General features: G+C 39.9%; 4 protein-coding genes across 11 annotated transcripts in view; 3 read left to right on the forward strand and 1 right to left on the reverse strand.

The window, feature by feature from the left end:
• Positions 1 to 126: 126 nt before the first annotated feature.
• Positions 127 to 6,668, reverse strand: LOC113577187 (TERF1-interacting nuclear factor 2). 4 transcript variants are annotated; one of them, XM_081715501.1, is made up of 7 exons: positions 6,126 to 6,668; positions 5,280 to 5,503; positions 4,105 to 4,203; positions 3,863 to 3,964; positions 3,613 to 3,726; positions 3,416 to 3,524; positions 127 to 508 (listed from the first exon to the last, which is right to left on the reverse strand). In XM_081715501.1, exons 1-7 carry the CDS (start codon positions 6,277 to 6,279, stop codon positions 489 to 491), a joined length of 822 nt encoding a protein of 273 aa, XP_081571627.1. In that variant the 5' UTR covers positions 6,280 to 6,668; the 3' UTR covers positions 127 to 488. The 4 variants fall into 4 exon arrangements, with proteins under 4 accessions (XP_081571627.1, XP_026865491.2, XP_026865489.2 ...); XM_027009690.3 differs by lacking the exon at positions 127 to 508 and adding an exon at positions 785 to 3,327 and having other exon boundaries at positions 6,275 to 6,659; XM_027009688.3 differs by lacking the exon at positions 127 to 508 and adding an exon at positions 785 to 3,327 and having other exon boundaries at positions 6,126 to 6,659.
• Positions 6,669 to 7,374: 706 nt separating this feature from the next.
• Positions 7,375 to 8,725, forward strand: zgc:112052 (protein C19orf12 homolog). 2 transcript variants are annotated; one of them, XM_027009699.3, is made up of 3 exons: positions 7,375 to 7,572; positions 7,802 to 7,994; positions 8,082 to 8,721. In XM_027009699.3, exons 2-3 carry the CDS (start codon positions 7,835 to 7,837, stop codon positions 8,345 to 8,347), a joined length of 426 nt encoding a protein of 141 aa, XP_026865500.1. In that variant the 5' UTR covers positions 7,375 to 7,572; positions 7,802 to 7,834; the 3' UTR covers positions 8,348 to 8,721. The 2 variants fall into 2 exon arrangements, with proteins under 2 accessions (XP_026865500.1, XP_081571630.1); XM_081715504.1 differs by lacking the exon at positions 7,375 to 7,572 and having other exon boundaries at positions 7,879 to 7,990; positions 8,082 to 8,725.
• Positions 8,726 to 9,085: 360 nt separating this feature from the next.
• rxylt1 (ribitol xylosyltransferase 1) lies at positions 9,086 to 12,259 on the forward strand. The gene is made up of 6 exons (XM_027009698.3): positions 9,086 to 9,411; positions 9,870 to 10,040; positions 10,325 to 10,427; positions 10,674 to 10,988; positions 11,238 to 11,408; positions 11,576 to 12,259. The coding sequence occupies exons 1-6, from the start codon at positions 9,267 to 9,269 to the stop codon at positions 11,976 to 11,978; spliced, it is 1,308 nt and encodes a 435-aa protein (XP_026865499.1). The 5' UTR covers positions 9,086 to 9,266; the 3' UTR covers positions 11,979 to 12,259.
• A 490-nt stretch (positions 12,260 to 12,749) lies between these two features.
• srgap1a (SLIT-ROBO Rho GTPase activating protein 1a) overlaps positions 12,750 to 20,477 on the forward strand; it is a 63,347-nt gene continuing 55,619 nt past the window's right edge. For 2 of the 4 annotated variants that reach the window (XM_035525295.2, XM_027009681.3), the window contains exon 1: positions 12,770 to 13,436. In XM_035525295.2, the coding sequence (XP_035381188.1) occupies positions 13,367 to 13,436 (70 nt within the window). In that variant the 5' untranslated portion in view covers positions 12,770 to 13,366. Of the gene's footprint in view, positions 13,437 to 20,477 lie in introns of all 4 variants that reach the window. The other 2 variants (XM_035525293.2, XM_027009682.3) reach the window with 2 other exon arrangements.

A 20,477-nucleotide genomic window follows, 5' to 3' on the forward strand; every position in this document is an offset into this window, starting at 1 on the left:
GTTACATCACGTTCAAAAATCACGTCTTCAAACAGCACCTGGGCAAGTAACGCTTTTCAGCCTTCTGATTTTGTGCGTAAAAGCCCACAACCCCCCTCGCTAATATGGTGGAGACTGACTTCTCTTGTTGAAACGAGTGAGATTAAAACAAGTATCTTGTGGGGCAGCAGCTCTTCCATCAATCTCAATACACCATTTCTTACATGGCATATTAATAAATCCCCACACTTTATTTTTATAATTCCCATTGTCCAAGTTGAACAGACTATTTCAAGCAGTAAGCAATAATTGATCATTCAATAGTAATGTTTGCTATTTTACACTTTTTAGTATGTCCGATGAGCATTCATTAAACTGAGTCTAAACAAACAATCTGATGCCAAATCTTTTATTTCTGGATTAAGTGAACAAAATAGAGATGATCCAAGGCAGATGTGTAGATATTATGCTGATCTGTGCAGTGAAGAGTGAATGTCTTGAGCACCACTTCACACAATGTCAGTGATAACTGTCAGAGAACAAGAGACAGAGACAAAAGGTTAACTGTGGGGCTCATCCAGCACTACAAATACAAAACATCTGCCCTGCATGAGCAACACTTACGTCAGCTGATGTTATGTTCTACGGAATTACGGATGCTATACCCATGTAAACAGTGCAGTTCTTGTATCTTACACAGATAAAACCTTGGGTTAGGTGCTTGTATGAAGGCCAACTTAAAACACTCAACCTGGCAAACACATTTAAAAAACACAGGACAAAATAGTGAAAGTACCAAATAAAATACAAATAAAGCATTTTATTATTTCTATCACAGAATGAAAGTGTTTCAATTGTGATTGCTAAAATCAGAATTTTCTGCAATTAAGGGGAATAGTGGTTGAAAGTGGAATTGAAGTTGAAGATAAAAAATAAATAAAAGCAGTGAATGGTGAGAGAACTCAATTTATTAAAGTTACTGAGTGTTTAAAGGCTGTTTCCAATCTGGGATATGTGCTATTTATTATAACCATTGTTTAAAAATAATACTCATCAAATAATTACTCATCAAATTTTCATTAAAAGAAACAGCTATATTAGGGAGTAAATATATATGAATGATGCAGCACCTAACGAGAATTGCATCATGCCCTTCATCAGAATACATTAGAATAAAAGTTTGCTCTAAAAGCAGATAAGTGAACATCAAAATAACACTGCTTTAGAGATCCAACACACCCAAATAACCTTTACCATTCTGTCCTACACACTCCCATTCAAACACACTAACCCTTTCCTTGTTTATTCTGGCTTGATTAAAGGTTGACAAAATAACATCCACAAGTCAACATCACACATCAAATGACCAAATCTGAAATTGGTTAAGATGTGAAACTGTAACATTCAATATAAACTTTTACTATGTTTCATTGGGTCACATAATTTCTCTTCCTGCCATGAAGATATTCACATAATGCACGCCACTAATAGAACAATGACAACATGACACATGGATTATGTGGTGACTTTCTGTCACCTAAAGACAAATGTACACATCACTAAACTGGCAGCAAATAGGCTCCAGCATAGGATGCGTGCAGTTTGCTCACAATGTTGACACGGTGCTACCAGAGTACATACATGCTGAACCATGACTTAGCAAAAAAGGTAGAACCATGTCAGTAAGAAGTCAATACAAATGAGCCAGGTACAACAGGGTTTCAGCCCTTTCCTCCGAAGAGTTAACCAGATAAAATTTCAGTAAAGTATCCTAAAATCTGCACTGCCTTGTCAGCTTGCCTTCATATTATCTTGTTAAAATTGTAATGTTTGAACATGACATACAACTTAATGTGCAATGTAATCTAAACTATAACTTAAGTCTACTGTCTGTGGAATAGTACGGAAAGCTGGTAGAACCACAAACTTGTGGTTAATATTTAACCTGATCTCAGCTTGTTACATAACTGCACGTGTCATGCACCAAGGTCTCTTTCTGGCAGTCAACCTATGCCTTGAGTCTCTTGGATGGAACATAATCCGGATCATCTGAGTCATGCGTGTCCGATTCAGAGTAAGAGTCCGAATACAGTAAATTCATATCAAACGACACATTTTCCTCCCCTTCTTCCTCCTCTATGTCCAGCTCACGCAGGTTGGACACCTGGCCCATGGCTGTCCTTGCTAACAAGACTGAGGCGCACTCCTCTTGGCTTAGTCTACAGAGTCGCACGTGTGGCTGCAACCATCTGCACAACAGGAGGATGGCCTGTGTCTCAGAGGACAGCTTCAGCTCCCCAACCAAGACTCGGCTCGGCTCCGAGACAATGGCCATGTCCGAAGAATGAAGCACTGCACCTCGTGCCTGTTCTGCGCTGGCTGCTGCCAATGAACCTGAGAAAGAGGACGATGATGAGCAGGGCTCAGGACCTAAGGATGGTGGTGAACCGATGTGATGGAAGGAAAATGTCGAGGAGGAAGACTGAGGATAGACTGAGGACTGAGACGTTGCTGAAGGTGAGATGTGATGGGCTGTGATCTGCTTCGCTGGAATTACTGAAGGGCAGGCTGAAGATGAAGACTGTACAGAAGCTGGGATTTGTGGGCTTGAAATTGCTGAAGATGGAGAGACCTGACAGGGTGAAAACGACAATGCTGATGACACATTGGGCTGTGGGACTGGGGATGTTCTAGAAGTATTTTGCTGCACCGAGGAAGAACCCAGGTCTGGTAAGGATGCTTGTGAAAGGCTGGCCTGATTGGCTTCAGCCCCTGAGAGATTTGTGGTGGGGGAGTCTGGGTGTGAAGAAAAGGATATGTTTTTAGATGACGAGTCTGGGAATATAGATGCAGAGGCCTGTGTCAGCCTGTGTGGCGTGGACTGGAGAAGAGGTGTGGGAGGCGCCAGAGGAGTACATTCTGCCTGTGTAACAGGAGTGTACCTATCCTGAGCCTGAAGCTCCTCAGAACATTCCAGAAGGATGCTCTTCATTCTTTTGCCATGTCTGGAGCACAAGTGCTCTGCTGAGTCATCCTCAGCTTCCTGCTGTTGTGAAGCCTGTCCATTGGCCACCTCCTGAGGAGCCTCCTCTTCTGGCACACATGGATACATTGTTTGGTCTATTTCCGCCCTCAGACTTGGCTTCTGCCTCAACCTTATAACCGGTCCATCTAAATAGGTCTCTGAGCTTTTCTGCAGCAATGAGCATCTATCCAGCCATGTGCCCTGGAGGTTTGCCTTTGACAGAGTCTCATTTTCTGGCATTTCTTGAGATAGCCTAAAAGCTATGGAGAAAGGCTCAAGGCCTGGTCTCACAACTCTGGCACTACTGAAGTAGTCTGTCATGGCTGGAAGAAGGGGAAAATGATTAATTCATCGTGTCTTAAGATTCTCTAGTTTATTTGTCACATACTATAGTAAGACCTAATACCTTACCACATCTCAGTAGTCTCTTTAAAGATGTGTGTATTGATGCAGTGTTACAGGTAAGCAATTGCTGCAGTAATTCCTCTTTCTCCCCCAGTGCCCATGGCTGCTTTAGAACCTATGTGGGTATCATACACAAAAGAACATGTAAATAGATAATCTCTTACTATGTGCTCACAAATACATATGTTAACACATGCACCTACCTTCTCAATATAAGTGGGTTGTGGAAGGGCTTTGTCCAATTCTTGAAGATAATGAAATAATCTCTCCTCCAACTTTAGGGCATAGCACTCACCATACTGCTCTTCCATTAAATCCTTTAAAACATGATAACACACACAAAAAAAAAAAACCTTACAAATTTACTAATAAAAATCCATCTTTATTTTAGGACAAAGAAAAAAGACCTAAGAATACATTGCATTTAGAACAAGGAAGACATTTTCCACTTACTCTAATATAGACTTTGCGCATGTCTGGGTTGCTGGCCAGAGACTGAGCAAAATTCCTAAAGTCCTGGTGAGTCCTTTGCATCAGCTCCATATGTCTGTGACTCTAAGCAATGCAAAAAAAGAACTGATTTAATGTTTTCTATATAACAGACATTGAAGGTGTGTAGTATTTTTGCCTACCATCCTTGTTTTTCTCTGTAGATTTAGTGCCCCCTAGAGGAGCGAGTTTCAACCTTTACTTACACTTCTGTAATACTGCGGGAGGCTGTCAGGAAAGAATTTTATAATCTTGTCAATGATGCTAGCCACATCCTGGTCACCCCACAACATCCACATAATAACCTGAGACACACATGGTTGTGCAAAGTTCAGAAGTACACTGGATAAGCCTTAACATAATGCTATGAGCTGGTTCAACGTCTACAGTCACCTTGTCAGTAATGAGCAATGCCAATATTTATCATAAGAGTCAGTTCATATAGTGCAGATAGTAACTAAATAGTAACATATTTGTAATTGTTTTGGCTAGGTACACTTGTTTTGAAATCAAACAATGAATGAGGGTAATGTGCAGAGTGTCATTTGGATTAGAGTATATACGTCAACACTGGGTATGTCACTTAGGAATCTTATGGCCATGAAAAGCATATTTGCTTTAATAATTGCACACTTCAGACTGTCCCACTGCAATAAAAAAGTGCCTCCCTATGACATTTTAAGCAAACTGGTCACACTGACTAGTACAGATGCCTCTGTTCACTTTATATTTTATTATACTGGTTTTGGATTGTGAGCAATTCATTTTCTCTACACATTCCTCATTCCATCACACTTATACGGGTTAATCTTTGTCTTAGAATGTATTTTCAGGAAAACAAGATTTTATGTTCATGACGTTTAACACTCTGCACCTTGTGTAAATGTCATGTAGGTGCACTCTTCTCTTTATTGTAGTTTTTGACATATCTAAGCCTACTTGTAGAGTTATTGATCTGATCAAAAGTTTCTTCCTCACTGAAAATACTGAAAGTAGTGGGTTTTGGTCAACTCACTAGTCTGGTCTTCCATCATGTGCCACGATGTTTGCACATAAGCCCTTTCTTGCTTTTGACATCATTATTTTCAAATATAGTTCTGATTGTTTATTCTGTTTGTTTCAGTCTCATTCATTTTCTAGAATTCTTGTAGAATTACTCTGAACATGAATATACAAATTCACCCCATCAAAGCTGACTGAAAATGTATTTTAGCTTTAAAATCATGGTTTTAACTTAAAATCTAATATTCTAGAACACAAAGCCAAAGCAATATCTCTGTATCAGAGAATTCAGGTTCTGCACTGCACATATAGAGTAGACTGAATGTATATTAACCACCTCGTGCCTCCCTAACCTAATCAGAGTCCCAAAATGTCTTACCAAAGTCTTCAGGCCAAACATTATCTTCATGTGTTTAATTGAGGTCACTAGGTGAGGCAGTAAAATCTGAGTGACATCCAGGAACTCCATCAGTCTTTCAAAGTGTTTGATATCTCTGGTCTGTATGACCATCCAGGCTTCAGCTGACACCGCACGGATGCTGCATGGATCCTGAAGAGTCAGGAGGCCCAAGTCCCCCTCAAACCACAGAGGGGGGCCTAAAACTTTGACAAGTCACAACAATAAGGCTTAAGGACTGCAGGAGCATTAGTCTTCCTTAACCAAAAGTGTCTAAATCTTCAACATCACAAAGACATACCCCACACCAATTTCGTAAAATGAATACCGACGGAGTACAGTGTCTGTACTCAATGAATAGTGATAACTAATAGCAAATGAAGCAGTGTATATCATTAGCTGTTATTCATAGTAAAGTATCACATCATACAAATAAAGTAAATTAAACATGGATTGGTTTTGACAACAACAAAAAAAACCTTGTCACATATATTAGTGTGTCTTATAAGCTAATCATTTAGTTAGAATATAGCCAATAAAGTAGCGCAAGAATAATTTTGTTTTCAATAATGGAACCACTTTATAACATCTTAACAACACATGACATAACACAATAGGTGAAACGGAGCCTAACTGGTGTAATGCTGTATTTACATAGCTGTTAGGTTAGCTATCTAACTAGCTTAGCTAGCACAGCACCTTTGTGAGAAAGTAATATTAGTATGAAACTTTCGTGAGGCCATGAAGAAACAGTAAAGAAAAACAGGTCCACGGGTTAAAACGGCTAAAAAAGAAATAGAAAAGGAAATAAAACAGACATGATGTTACCTTCTAAAACGTCCACCATTCTTTTACTCCAAGCATATTCAATTATCCATAAGGGTAAAGCTGATATTGGGTTGGAGGTATTTTCGGACAACAAACTTTCTTCCATATCAAAGAAAAGCTCAAACTTGGCTTTTAAGGTTACTTCATACCTCATTTGTCGGATCCTAGCTTCGTGTCATCATTTGGTATGATGACACTCAAAGGAAATCTGGTGCAGTAGGGTAGTAAATGTAGGTTTGGGTCTACCATTCTTAAACGACATTTCGGGAAATATGTTCTGGCAAGTTTAACCAGTTGAGTCAAAAGAACGATACCCAAAATTAGCTACGAAAATTATACAGGGTTAGCTAAGATACCTAGGTTAGTTCATTTATCTTTCACCAAAACGATTTCTAATTTGTTCGAACTTATTCTGCGTGCCCTACTCGCTACTTGAGCTCAGAAACAGTATCTTTAAATGATATTTCAGAGCGAAACTGGTAGCTAGCTAACTAGCATTAACCAGCTTTAAATAGATTTAAATATGACTTTTTAGAAATGGCCACCAATGACGTAGCGAAAAGCCTTTTCACCGTAAAAGTATCTTAAATGGCATTTAGAAATTAAGTACTATTAAAGAAAAGTTTTAAGAACTGATACGAGTTGGTGAGTCAAATAAACTTTAATAAAATGTTATGAAATTATATAAGTTCAAGAATTCAAGTATGGTATTTCATGTTATCTATCTATCTATCTATCTATCTATCTATCTATCTATCTATCTATCTATCTATCTATCTATCTATCTATCTATCTATCTATCTATCTATCTATCTATGTCTTTCTGTCTGTCTGTCTGTCTGTCTGTCTCTCTGTCCTTACCTTTTTAATAATAAAAACAAAACAAAAGCAAAAGGACAAACAAAGACAGAAAACAGTAATCTATACCCCAGCTACATTACTCTCAGAAATAGCTGCCTCTTTAATAAATGTAACAATGGCGCAAATAGGAAGGGAAGCCACTACATTTTTACTGTATGACTATTGGATGAAGAAAACAAGATATTTTTATTTAAAGAGAGGGAAAATCATTAGAGATATCATCTTATGGTCTTTTACCCAATCCTATGGGAGGACTTTAATACTTTTCAAAAACTACATTTCACTCAAGCTTTCGTAATAATTATGATTACTTTTTAAATCTTAGCTACTGAGAAAACTTAATGTTTTAATGCACTTGAAGGGGGGCGGGACACGACTTTTATTTTGACTTTTATATTGCCTCGTCACTGTCGCCATACCTTTATATGGACATCATGCTATTGGGCTTATATACTTGTTTATCTTATTTCTAGTACACCACTATTTCTAGTTTTTTGATGTATCTAGCTTAACGGAATGGATGTAACGGTTACTCCCTTGCCCATTTAACGCTCTACAGATCTAGGTCTGAAGTTTGAATTCTAAAGTGAGTAGGCTATTTTTGTGTTATGCTATGTAACAATGAATTGCTTATACGATGGGCCAACAATACATCCAATACAGTAGAAATCATGTTGAGTCACATTGCCCTGTATATATTTTTAAATGACCTATTTACTTGTTAAGCTTTAGGATTTAATTTAATGATATATAATGTTTATAATGGTTTATAACTTTCAGTGCATATCACTCACTGGCCGTCTTTTCCACAACAGAAAGCAAAATATCAAGGACATTGATTGTCCAAAATGTCACCACGCATTGATGATGTGATGAAGCTGTGCTGTGAACTGTCTGCAAATCAACAAATAAAGACTACAGTGAAGCATTCTGGGAAGGGGGCATTAACGGCCGGAGGACTTGCTTTTGCAGGAGGATTAGTAGGGGGACCGTTGGGTATTGCTGTAGGTAAATATCCTTATTGGAAAATTGCAGAAATACAAAACATCTCACAGCTGTTTATGAATTCATATGTGTTCTATACCTCATTGAAAGGTGGGGCTGTTGGAGGACTTCTGGGATGCTGGATGACAAGTGGTCAGTTTAAACCACTGCCTCAGGTTATCATGGAAATGACAACAGAACAACAGCAACACCTCTATGAGGAGATCATGGTCATCTTGGGTTCAATAAATTGGACTGATGCAGTTCAAATAACTGCCATAGTAATGGGGGATGCATCACTACAGAAGCAGGTGACTGCTGCTTTACTGAACTATGTTCATAGAGAGCTTCAAGCTGAGGTACATTATGTGGATTGACATCAGAATTTAAAAAAAACGTATCGAGACTATTTTACAGAGATGTATAAGAATTGTTATTCAGAACTGTTTAAGGTCAAATAAGCCTAGGGAAAATGCTGCATTTCTAGTCTGGACCGATAAAGGAATGGATCACAGGAACAGAGAATTGATCTGTTTCTATTTAAAATGCTCTGTACTAGCCATTCTGAGAATATGAGGAATGCCTGTGGATTATAATACTGATTGTGAGGATAAATAAAATGAATTACTGGATATTTGAAAGATAAATGTATTTTGTTAGGTGTTTTTAAAGCCTCTAAACTGATCTCAACATGAGTTCACCTGTGACATTATGTGGATTAAACAGTTTTACTGTGAAATTAACCAAAGTGATATCAGTTGTTCACTATACACAAAGGGAAATGATATATATTCTGATTCACTGTTTTGTAATATTTGACTAGACAATGAGTAGCTTGTATTTGAAACTTCCCCTACTTCCAAACATTTCCTCCAGTTTTGTGGAAATTGGGGCTAAACACCTCTCTGAATCATTTTCTTGAGAAATCAGATTTATCGCATATATTATGCGATATATGGCCCAAAAATGTCACGTTTGATTGGTTAACAACAATCGGGAGGGGACACTGCTGGCTCCGACACATTTTGGAGCAGACTATGGTAGGGCTGGATCATATTTTGGCATAAAATGCACATTAAATAATTCACTATTTGGATTGTATATATAATTGTAACTATAAACATTATTGAGAATAATTATGTGACCTATAGCCAGCAAACGATAAACCTATAGAGAATTTCCGGTTCTGATAGCTGTTTGACTTTTGTTTCCGGGTTCTGTTTCAATACATGTAAACAGTCGTACTAATATTACGCAAAAGTCTGCAAAGAATGGGTGCGCAACTGATATTTAATAATGAGATTAATCCGTAAAAAAATAGCGATAGTTGTTGTGTTGGTTTATGTGTTCTTTTCACTGTATGCTGCATACAATGTGTTTTTTAATAAGAAGGTTATTTCTCGCGTACACCGAGTGGTGAAAAAGGGTTCTGCAACTTCAGGTACGATAGCCAATATTAGCTAGCAAGCGTTCTGGCTAGTTAACTGCTAGCTAGTTGGCTAGCTAGCATGTTTAACGTCGACCTGTGATCTGTGGCTTATATGATTTGTTAAAAAAGCTTGGCTACTAAGTCGAAATCAAGCCAGTGAATGCAAGAATGTAGCTAGCGTCCTTTAACAAATGTTTCATATAGCGATAAAGATTGATACAGCAAAACTTTCTGGGTGCTTGATAACTCATTTTTTGTATTCCACACATTACATATTCATAAACTCAGTTGTAAGTTAGTTTGCCAACGATGTGTTCCAGAGGGAGGAGTCCACTGCATGCTAGATGAAAATGTGTAGAAAAGTAACGTGCCTGTCTAGTTAATTGCAGGTATGATTATTGTATTATTGACTTCCCAGGAATTTGTTCGCACGATGTTTTACGTTTGTTTAATATTTTGCATATTTCTAGACAGTGCCAACGTGGCAGAGGAGGAATGGAACCCATGGGAGGAGGATGAGCGAGTAGATTCTATCAATGTGCTGCAGAAACGAAGAGAGGCTTATAGATCATATCAAGAGCACATTGCTAAAAGTAGGCCCAAAAGATACAAAGTTCAGATCTGGGGCAAAGCAGCTATAGGTAAGTGCCTACCTATCTTACTGACCTTTCTATGGTAGAGGTTACTAGTACTGTGTGATTGTTCAACAGTTAATTCAATAGAGTAAATGTTTCTGAAGCAATCTGATTTAGACTACATAAAGTGACTGTTTCAGTCATTGACATGTTTTGATTTTAATCTGAAGATTAGCCCATGATGAATAACATTTCTGTTTCTGGGTCTATAAGAAATGTATTTAAGATGAAGTGAAAAAAGTTTTCTTCAATCCATAACAGATATGTGATCTCTATTTTCTTGCTTTTAGGACTTTACTTGTGGGAACACATTTTAGAGGGGCCTCTGAACCCTACTGTCAAAACAGGACATTGGAGAGAAGGAGAGATCCAGTCAGGGAAGATTAATTTCAGGTATCAGCTGTCAGCTATTTACTTAACAAGGTTGTTTCCAAATAGAATAACCATCTACCATCTATTAAGTTTGTGCTTCCATAACTCAACAGGAATTGGACTGAAGAACTCTAAGTTTGGTTCTTTCTTTATGAAGCATCTTTCCTCAGTTGAAATGTCAATGATTGATACCACATTTGTAAGCATCCTGATATTTAGAGCAATGTTTAAAAACATCCATCAACCTAAGATAATCTTTTCTTACAGTTTCTACACAGGGCCAGCTGTGGTGCAGGGTCATGTTCCCCTGGACACAGACAGTGTAGTTTTGGTGTTGAATGGACGTGAACAGCAGAAGATCTCCTACTCTCTCCAGTGGTTACAGCATGCACAGGCTCTAGTGCAGGCTCACACAATCTCTAGAGTGGCTGTAGTCTTGCTGGGCAGTGAGCAGTGCACAAATGACTGGATTAGTCCATATCTGAAGAGACAGGGGGGATTTGTGGATCTCCTTTTTCTTGTGTATGATAGCCCCTGGGTCAATGACAAGGATGTCTTCCAGTGGCCACTTGGTGTAGCCACGTAAGATCCTTTCATACATTTTTCAGTTATAAATTGTTTGGTCTTGCTAATTAATTCATACTGTTTTACTTCACTAATTCCTCAAATTACTTTAATACCAGACAAAATGAGGGATATTATTAGCATATTTTATAGTCAATTTATAATGACATTAGAGATTAGCTAAATGATGAAAAAAATCATACTATTAATTCCCTTCCTTTTTTGTAACAAATGATGATTAAACAGGCTTTTTTTCTTGGCTATCAGGTACAGGGACTTCCCAGTTGTAACACCTAACACACAGATGGTAAGCTCTGCAAGACCCTATGTTTGCAACTTCTTGGGTACGGTCTATAAGAACTCCTCTCGGGAAATTCTCATGGGCATCCTGAAGCAAAATGACATGGAAAAACAATGTCTCACAAATGCTAGAGAGAAGTATGCATATTTTTTTTCTTTCTTTCATGATCAAAATAGAAGGCTTATGAAGCATACCAGTCAAAATAGTACTATAATAATGTTTCCTAGCTCATTAAACATATACTTATTAGCTTTCTATGGCTTTATGCTAGGTGATCTGATTTTGATCTGTCTCTTGTGTTTAGGTGGCTTCCTCAAGAGACAGCAGAAACTTCCAGACAGTACCACACAGCTCTGGCTCAGAGTGACCTGACCTTGTGCCCGGTTGGAGTCAATAGCGAGTGCTACCGCATCTATGAGGCCTGTGCCTATGGCTCTGTACCCGTGGTGGAGGATGTCCTGACTCCAGGGTCCTGTGCAGATGGCCGCAGTTCCCCTCTCCGCCTGCTCAAAGATGCGGGGGCACCCTTCATCTTCCTCAAGGATTGGAACGAGCTGCCTGCTCTCTTGAAGAAGGAGCATGTAATGACCCAGGCAGAGAAAACTGAGAGGAGAATGAGGCTGCTAGAGTGGTACGCTGGGTTCCGTCAACAGATGAAGGACAAGTTCACGGAAGTCCTGGAGGAGGGCTTCTTTAAACTGAGCTAAGGAGAGAGAAATAATCTAGGACAAAAAAAGAGATCGGTCAACAGAAATACTTGATTTTGTGACTAGGTATGTTGGTCACTGATTTAAGTGTGTCATGCCAACTTGCTGCTTGTTCACAGAATTTTATTTATTTAGATGGTAAATACATATTTGTGTTGTTATGTAAGATGCTGCCTACTAATTGCTAATGTGCAATAATGCCTCTTTATGGTGTTTTTTTTTTCACTTTGTACACTGATCTATCAAGGTGCTGTGGAATTAAAGTAATTTTATGAAAAGTTCTTATTTGTATCTGGGTTATTTGAAATAAATGAATAAATAAACAATTATCATGTTTTTATATATATATATATATGTGTGTAAAGAAAAAAGTTAATTATAACACCAATGACAAAGTAAACGGAGCTCTGCACACATTTGTTCCAGTAGATGTCCGATTGTGCCCACATGCAAGGTCGTCACCAGGGGTCGTAACGAGTTAAAAGATACGATTCACGCGGGTGTATCAGTGCATGAGAATAGTAGAGATGAGTGACTTCAGAAAATTGAATTTGAATTTTTATATATCTTGGGATTTTCTTGGTCTATTCGCTTATACTGGAAATAATCTCTAACGATTAATTTAGTTAAGTGAAATTCTATACATTTGTAAGGTTACTTTTTCTTCGTAGAAATATATTTAAAGGCATTTTATTAAGCGGTTCCCTATCTATAACTGACATTATCCAAAGACTTGTAGGTAAAAGTTGTAAAGTAGCTAGCTAGTTTGCTGCTTTGGGTTTTCGGACGACTAATCGTGTAAGTTGTCGATCCGTTCAGCATTTCCGCTCCGGAGCCCTTCGATCCCTCCCATTCCCAACGAGTCGCTCCAACAGCTGCGCTGCGCTCAAATCTGGGAATGAACTAGAAGTCGAGGCAAAGCAGTGTGCTAGCTATTACGCCGATACCGCTAAAATGATATTTTAATCGTCTTTTTTCTAATAGGTTGCTGATGAGGATGTTCGAATGGTTTGTACTACCTAAACCAACTGTAAATTTTTGCCAGTAGCTAAGTTGGCTAACCATAGCTAGGTCACTTACGGGCGATTCGTATGTTGTTTCGTGGTTGGAAACAACATTTCTGGCACATAGAACCTCAAACGTTTTTCAGGGGTCTCATTGGACGCAGATCCCCTTCGATTTGAACCGCTTACGTTATTTCAGTTGGAGCTGCAGCACCGCAAGTGTATTTGCAGTTTTCTGCTCTCCCGATTTCAGTCAGAATACGTGAAAATCTACGGGATGCTTCGGCTGTAGGCGAACTTCGGACGGACTGAGCAGTTTACAAATAAACCAGTTAACTGCTGGACTACAAGTAAATCATCATCTATCCGGAGGACGAGCCGAAGATGTCGCATCCTCCATCGAAGTTTAAAAAGGATAAAGAGATTATCGCAGAGTATGAGAGTCAAGTGAAAGGTAAGCAACAAATGCAAGAGCGGAAACCTTTCACTCTCCGAGTTTAAACAGATCTGTCAGCGAGCAGCGTCTGAAGAATCCCTTGCTTCTTCTTCTTATTATACGTAGCCTATAGCGCTGTAGTTCTACAGCGCCAAACAATTAAAGTTGTTTTAGAGTGCTGTTTTTGTGTTCAGCCTGGTGTGCGTGGTGTCTTAAAAATTTGGAACACATTTTTTTAGCAAGGCAAACGCATAATTTCAGGCTCTCATTATCTCTTTAGAACATTTCTTTCCCGGTGTGTCGCGTGCGATCATGACCCACAGTCCAAGTCCCACATGCGCACACTTTCAAATCATCTTCCACGAGTGCTCTGGTCTTTGGCTGATATCGTAAAACCCGGCATTGCTGACGCATCAGAAAACTGGATTTTGCAAGTGGCTAGATTATTCAGATATAGCTGGAGAACATGGTTATCAAAAGTTTCCCCAGCATTCTGTCCTACTTCCTTGCAAACCGAGGTGCCTGTTTCTTTCTTTTCTCCCTCTGTGGCTAGCACAGGAAAGAGGCAGCTGCTACACTGTAGTAACCATGGGGATTTGGCCACAGGCCAGAGGCTGCGTTCTCTGTGGCTGTTTGCAGGATGAAATCCGTATTATTCATGTTTCTATAGAAGGAAAGAGAGAGACACGGAGGAAGAAAGGGGGAGATGTATAGTCATGACTTGTTGTTTGCTCAGCAGTCATGTACCAGATATGTGCTGCCCCCTTTTCCGGTGATGACTAAGGCCTTTAATAGTAGCGTCATGCATTCAGAAATTCATTATCCATACACTGCCAGCGAAATAAAAGCATGACACTTTGTAGATGGACATAACATTCTACATAGCTGCAGTACATAACTACTGTGTAAAAAATAAAAGGGTTGTAACAACATGTGCTTTCTAAGTGTAGATGAAGCCTGATTATTATCCAAGTATCCAATTAAGATACTGATTTTGTCCAAATGAGGCTGTATTGATTAGTTATTTGTTAACACCTCTTTTTTGGACAACGTTAAACTGCTCTGTTAACAGCATTGTAAATAATCTCTAACATCTTCACTGTAGCTTTTGTTCAGTTTATTTACTTTGTGTCCCATAATCATCTATTTCTCGACATGTACTGGGAAAGGGACTGATACTGAGTGTGTCTGTAACACTGTGGCAATACACAAGTATTATACAGCTATACAGCACAGTAAGGGCAGCCAAGGGGATGAATGGAATCTGGCTTTATCAGCTTATGTACAACCAAGATTGGCCTGAGAGCTGTGAGGGGGGGTTGGACTTCAGTTGCTATGCGCACACTCTCACTGGTCTCCTTGCTCTGGTCATGGCCTAGTTATGGCCTTAGTTCAAGAAGCTTGACACGTCTCTTTATGCGTGTTTTTGATTTTGCATGGTGGAGCTATCCTCTGAGATGAACATCCTAGCCTTATCAGTGCACAATATGATAAAGGGACAGGTGGTCATGTGTTTCCAGATGCTTCAGAAAGGTCATTGCATGCCTGCTGCTCATATTGTCCTGGAATACTATTATTTCCCACTGTCTCATCATGATGAATTTAAAATGGAGACATATAATTTTAGAATCTGTCCCTAAGGTCTCTGTCCAGTAAAAGGTGGGACTTGTGCAGACATTGACTGTATGGTAAGAAACAACTCAGTACTCTTGCCGGACATGGCAGTGTTATGTTTGACTTGCTCGCAAGGGGTACAATTCCGTCCCAGGACGGCACACGGCATAGTGGCCACATATGAGCCTGGGCTCCTGGAGTGTCCCAGCCCAGTGCACTGAGCTGCAGAAGGATCCAGGCACCCCACCTCTCCAGCACAGCGCCTTGCCGTCCCAATCACCCGCGTTCTGCACAGCATCCACCGCAACCGGTCACTCTAGAGAAAAGTAAAGGGAAAAAAAGGCTATTTTGAGTGCTTGCTTACCACTTCAAATTGATTGTGTGTGAATAAATGAATGAGTGAATACATATGAATGCATATGCAATTAGCTAGTCTAATTCTGCATCCTTGTGCAAAATAAAAGTGTAGTTTGTAGTCATGCTGTTCCTTTTAACATAAAGTTCAGAGAGGGTAGTGTTAGGGTGAAGAAGAGTAGACTGAAGCACAGCATGCCTCATGCCTAAAACAAGTGAGAGAGAATTACTCCATATTGGCTATGAACAAAATGTCCCTGCAGCTCTATGGGATGGTAAGTTCTGATTCATCAAAGCCTTATACATTATTTTTCTAAACAATGATAAAATCAAAATTTGCATGATTAAATCTTTTTGCCCATTGGAAAAGCTGTTCTAATGAGTTATTCCGTTCACGCTGAGAGCTACTTGCATCATCACCCAGGAAGGTTTCACCTTTCGTTGAGCGTGGTCGCTTTCCACTGCAGCATGTGCATAAGTGGGGGAAGCGTGTGGTGCGGTAGGCTGCCTGGGCCCGCCTGTGTTTTGTCTTGGCCGGGCGCCGGCTTGGATTTCACCATGGTGGCATTCCATTTGTGACCGGGGGTCATGGTTTGCTGGCTTGCCCCTACCAGCCTGTCTGCTGACAGGGGAGGAGCCCCCAGCTGTGACGGGACCGGCCCAACCCCGAAGTGTACTTGATGCTTGCTTCTGCAGGTTGCTGGAAAGCTTCACCCACAGGCAGGTTCGAACCCTGGTTTTATTTTGCTGACTTCCAGGAATTGCAGATGTTTTTGCACTTAATGCAATAATTGGAGATAGAGGAGTCTTATGTTCAGAATAACCTGATATGTGTGGGAGCTTTCCCTGCCAGGATGGTAGCAAACTGAACTTTCAGGGCATGTCACCAGCTACTCCTGGGCCTCATCATTCTGAAGTGAGCCACTCTGAATCATGACCATATCATGAGTGCTTTCTTTAAATATGGCTCAAGATGTGTACCAGATAAGGGGATCCACTCTGTGCACATTAGTCATTGGTGATGCGTCTGTTCTGATATAATTTTATTTGCAGTGTCTCTGCAGGGTTCAGATCATTGTCACATCATTATCGTGGCATGTTAGTAATTTGTAGTCCTACTATATCGACGCCCTCCCCAAATTTCTTCATTGCATGGAAGCCTTCAAAGATGCGTCTTCTTTGCCACTGTGTAGACACACAGCTAAAAAGTAGGTAACTATGAAAATGTCAAAATGCAACAATACAGTTTTTTGTATGTTTTAATGCTGCTGATTTCACCTACCACTGTCTTATCATTGGGATTATCTTACCTACAGGTGAAGACTTACTATGATGTAATAATTCACATGATAAATTTTTATGCATATGCTGAGCAACTGTTAATTTGCATATTTTATCCTGTGAATATTATTGTCAAATTATGATATGAATTGGACAACGTTAGAAACTTAAAATGCAGTCATTTATTTCACATGGAAAATACACTGAGGGAGACATAATGTGCAATCCTGAGGTATAATAAAACCTAAACACAAACACACTGTCTTACCTTCAGGCTAAATTTGGAATACTCTGATCTGTCAGTAACCTAATTAGAAGCAATTAGGCTGATGTTTGACTGACATCACTTCTTGACAACTGTCTTCATCATTCATTAATTTCAGCTCCCAAGTGCTCTGGAGTCTCTCTCTCTCTCTCTCTCTCTCTCTCTGTCTCTCTCTCTCCCTTTCTCATCAGCTCAATAATTCCTGCTGTTGACACTTTAGATTGCAACTCTCTGCTGTCACACAAACACACACAAACACACACACACATGCACGCAGCTACCTACCATCTGCCCTAGTCAAGCCCCTTAGCTTTCACGCTACACTCAAGTACTCTCAGGGTGTGTCTATGTATGTGTGCATATTCCCTCCTGGTGGCATTGTGAAGGGTTTGGGGTTTATTGACGGCACCATCTGGGACCCCTGTCGCTCTGTGGTGTTTGATGGACTAGGCTGAGCTCATGCTTGGCTTTGCTGTGCACACTGGCATTTTAACCCAGCTAATAAAGCTGAGTCACCTCCATAACCCAAAGCCAGACAATAGCAGTATCATTTAGGTAGCATTGTTACAGGATGCTGACACTAACCTACATACAAACCTTTGTTGACAATGCAGCTGGCACTACATTTAAAATGTTCTGCATGTAGTAAGTCTTGGAGGTAATAAATTAAGCGACTGTATTATCTGAGTATACATAGTATACAGTGGTTATGTCCTCAGAGTGTCATCTGTAAGTATAAATCGCATTGTATCAGGTGTAGTTACAAATAAATAAACTTTGAATATGTTTTTCCACTTCTTTCAGCTTTATATATTGCTTGGTTGATGCATAGTGGACCTGAACTGCTGGAGGTTTGCACTTTTGGATTCTGCAGTGAGGACAAAGATGTGTTAATGGAATTGGCCCACATTGTGATTGGGTGCAGGTGTCTTCTTCTCTGCATCCTGTGAACGGTGGTACCTCCTAGTATTTTCTACTGAGAGGGACAGCAGAGAGAGCTTGGAAGTGAGAGGTTTCTCCTGGGGGCACCGAGAGGGCTGCTTACTGCTCTAGTTTCAGCTGCCTTTCTTTAATCTCCCATGTCCTCTGTTCTTCAGCCAAGCAAGCTCTTCCTGTGAAGTTGAGGTATTTGTGTGTTATGTGGTGGAGGGCTTCTTTAAAAGTTTGACTGCACGCAGTCTGAAAGTGTAGGCCTTCCTGATTTCCTCCATTTTTTTAAACAATGTGACATCTGCCACGTTGGCTTCCTTTTCCATTTTTAAAGCCTGACTGACCACTACAGTATGTCCCCAAGCTGTTACTCTTCCATCCAGGTAGGCAGTCGTACAGTCTGCAAGGTTTTACCTAAAAGGAAAGGCAGTTTACAAGAAAACCATGAGGCTGTCTAAAAGAAAATTATGTCTAAAGATCTTATACCTTTTGGACACTTAAGTTTCAGTGTGGTCAGAATGTCATGGTGAAGTTATATTGGTGGTAGAGTTGCAGTGTTAATCATACACACCAAGAGTCCAGCCTTTAAAAATACTTTTTTGTTGCTATGCTTCAGAACTCTCTGGTTTTGCTGAACACTCAGGGAAGTCACAGGCTGTCTGAGAGAATCATGCATCATGCCTGTGTATTGAAAAGTGCTAATCACCAAATCGATTAATAATCACTGTCACAGAATTGCTCAGTATATTCCTTCTCACTATTTGCAAAATGGTGTGGCCCCAATTGCTATTTATGTAATTATCACAGTAAAATACATGCTGTGACTCTAAACACATGATTAAAGGTGATGTTGCATTACATTTGTACATTTGTCTGGCTACACAAGTATCTTTTTCTTTCCAGACATATCTCTTTTAGGGAATATCTGAGACTAGTTCATCTGCTTTCTATATATGAAATTAATGAGACTTTAATTAATGAGAATGCTTTGAAGTTGCTGGTATGATCTATCACTGTATGAAATGTTTAAATCAGCATTGTGATGTTTTATTTCCCCCATTGTGCATTATGCTTTCCTCATGCTTTATGCAGTCCCACATTTGTATTTACGAGGAATCTGACAGACGTAACCATCTTGACATTGACAAAATGCACCCCCCCATATACCATCAACATGAAGGGTGTTTCAATAAGATAAAAATTTACAACTGATTGAGTCACTCACACTCTAACTGTGTGTCATTTATACGATGTACTGTTTGATATAAATGAGTCATTGGTTTTGATCATCTTTGATTAGCTAAATTATTCGCCATTATGACGAGCAGTGGAGAGTCAGCCTAATCTGGGTGCTTTATTAGGTTTGGCAAACACACTTCCTACCACTGACCACCCCATGTCTCCCTCTCTCCATGGCACAGAAGCAGGTGCTTATGGTTGTGAACATTCCTACCTGTGCTGATCCTGCCCCCAGCACAAAATGATTAGATGACACTGGTGTTTGAAGGTTCTTTCCTTTAGAAGGTATTTTTACTTGTTTGTGCAAACATATGTCCTTCGGTGTAGTTGTCAGTCAGTGCAGTGTCAGTGTGTGAGTCAGCCAACTCCACTTACCTTGCTGTGCTTCCAGTCTCCTGGCATTCTGCCCAGTCTGCCTCTGTCTATTCCTCTGACACAGTAAGTAAATGGGATTTCAAACAGTCCAACAGTTGGCAGAGACAGTGGCCTGGCAGGTTTTATTGTGCTAACATTACTGCCTTTATCAAATAGCTGGTCATATTTCGTCTGTGACAGTCAGGCTGAGGACACACTGAATTCTCAAGCAGTTTGCACTTTTTATTGCTTTAACATTCAAATGAGACTTCCAGAGGACTCACTTGCATCACCCAGAGTTGATTAAAACCAGGCACTGAAAATAGCAGTTTTGTTTCTCCTTTGAAATATAGTCAAACCTGCTGAGACACAGGAGTTTACAGTAGGGTGACTGTAAAATATATTTTTTCCACAGTTACATCTGATCTCTGCCTCCTTGATTGATATATCCAATATCCATCTTTCCAGTTTCAAATTTCCACTGTATTTCATTCTGCTGCCTTTTTGAAGAAACTCTTTGCTTTTATGTGGATTTGGGTAACCAGGGAAAGTCCCACTGATTTAAACAGAGATGTATATTTTTTTGTCATGAAGGTATTGTGCCGGTGCTGCTATTTTTCTCCTCAGTTTATGAATTGAAACGTAGCATAAATCATATGAATAAAGCATTGTACAAAAGGCAAAAATAATTGGAAGTGTTTGGATCTGTGTGCAGTGGTTAGGCGTGTTTCCCAAGAACCTTAGAATGTCCTGGTCCAGGCTAAGAGTTCCCTTCAGATGCAACTCCCATGATTAATCTTTGCCCCTGGGACAACTCTGACCCCCCTCCCCTTTCTCCTACCTTGACCTTTTGAACCTTAAAGGGGGCAGTGCGCTTAGGTCCAGCATAATCAATAGCCGAAGGCCATCCATTCAGCATGATTGCCTTTAGAAGACGTTAGTGGCCAGTGCACTGGGTAAATGGCGGAGCGGATCTTTTCAAATGCAGTGGTCAGTGAAATGGCAGGCCAGTGTCCCTTCCC

Source organism: Electrophorus electricus, chromosome 6, assembly GCF_041902795.1.
Source record: "Electrophorus electricus isolate QZ-2024a chromosome 6, ASM4190279v1, whole genome shotgun sequence".
Lineage (NCBI taxonomy): Eukaryota > Metazoa > Chordata > Actinopteri > Gymnotiformes > Gymnotidae > Electrophorus > Electrophorus electricus.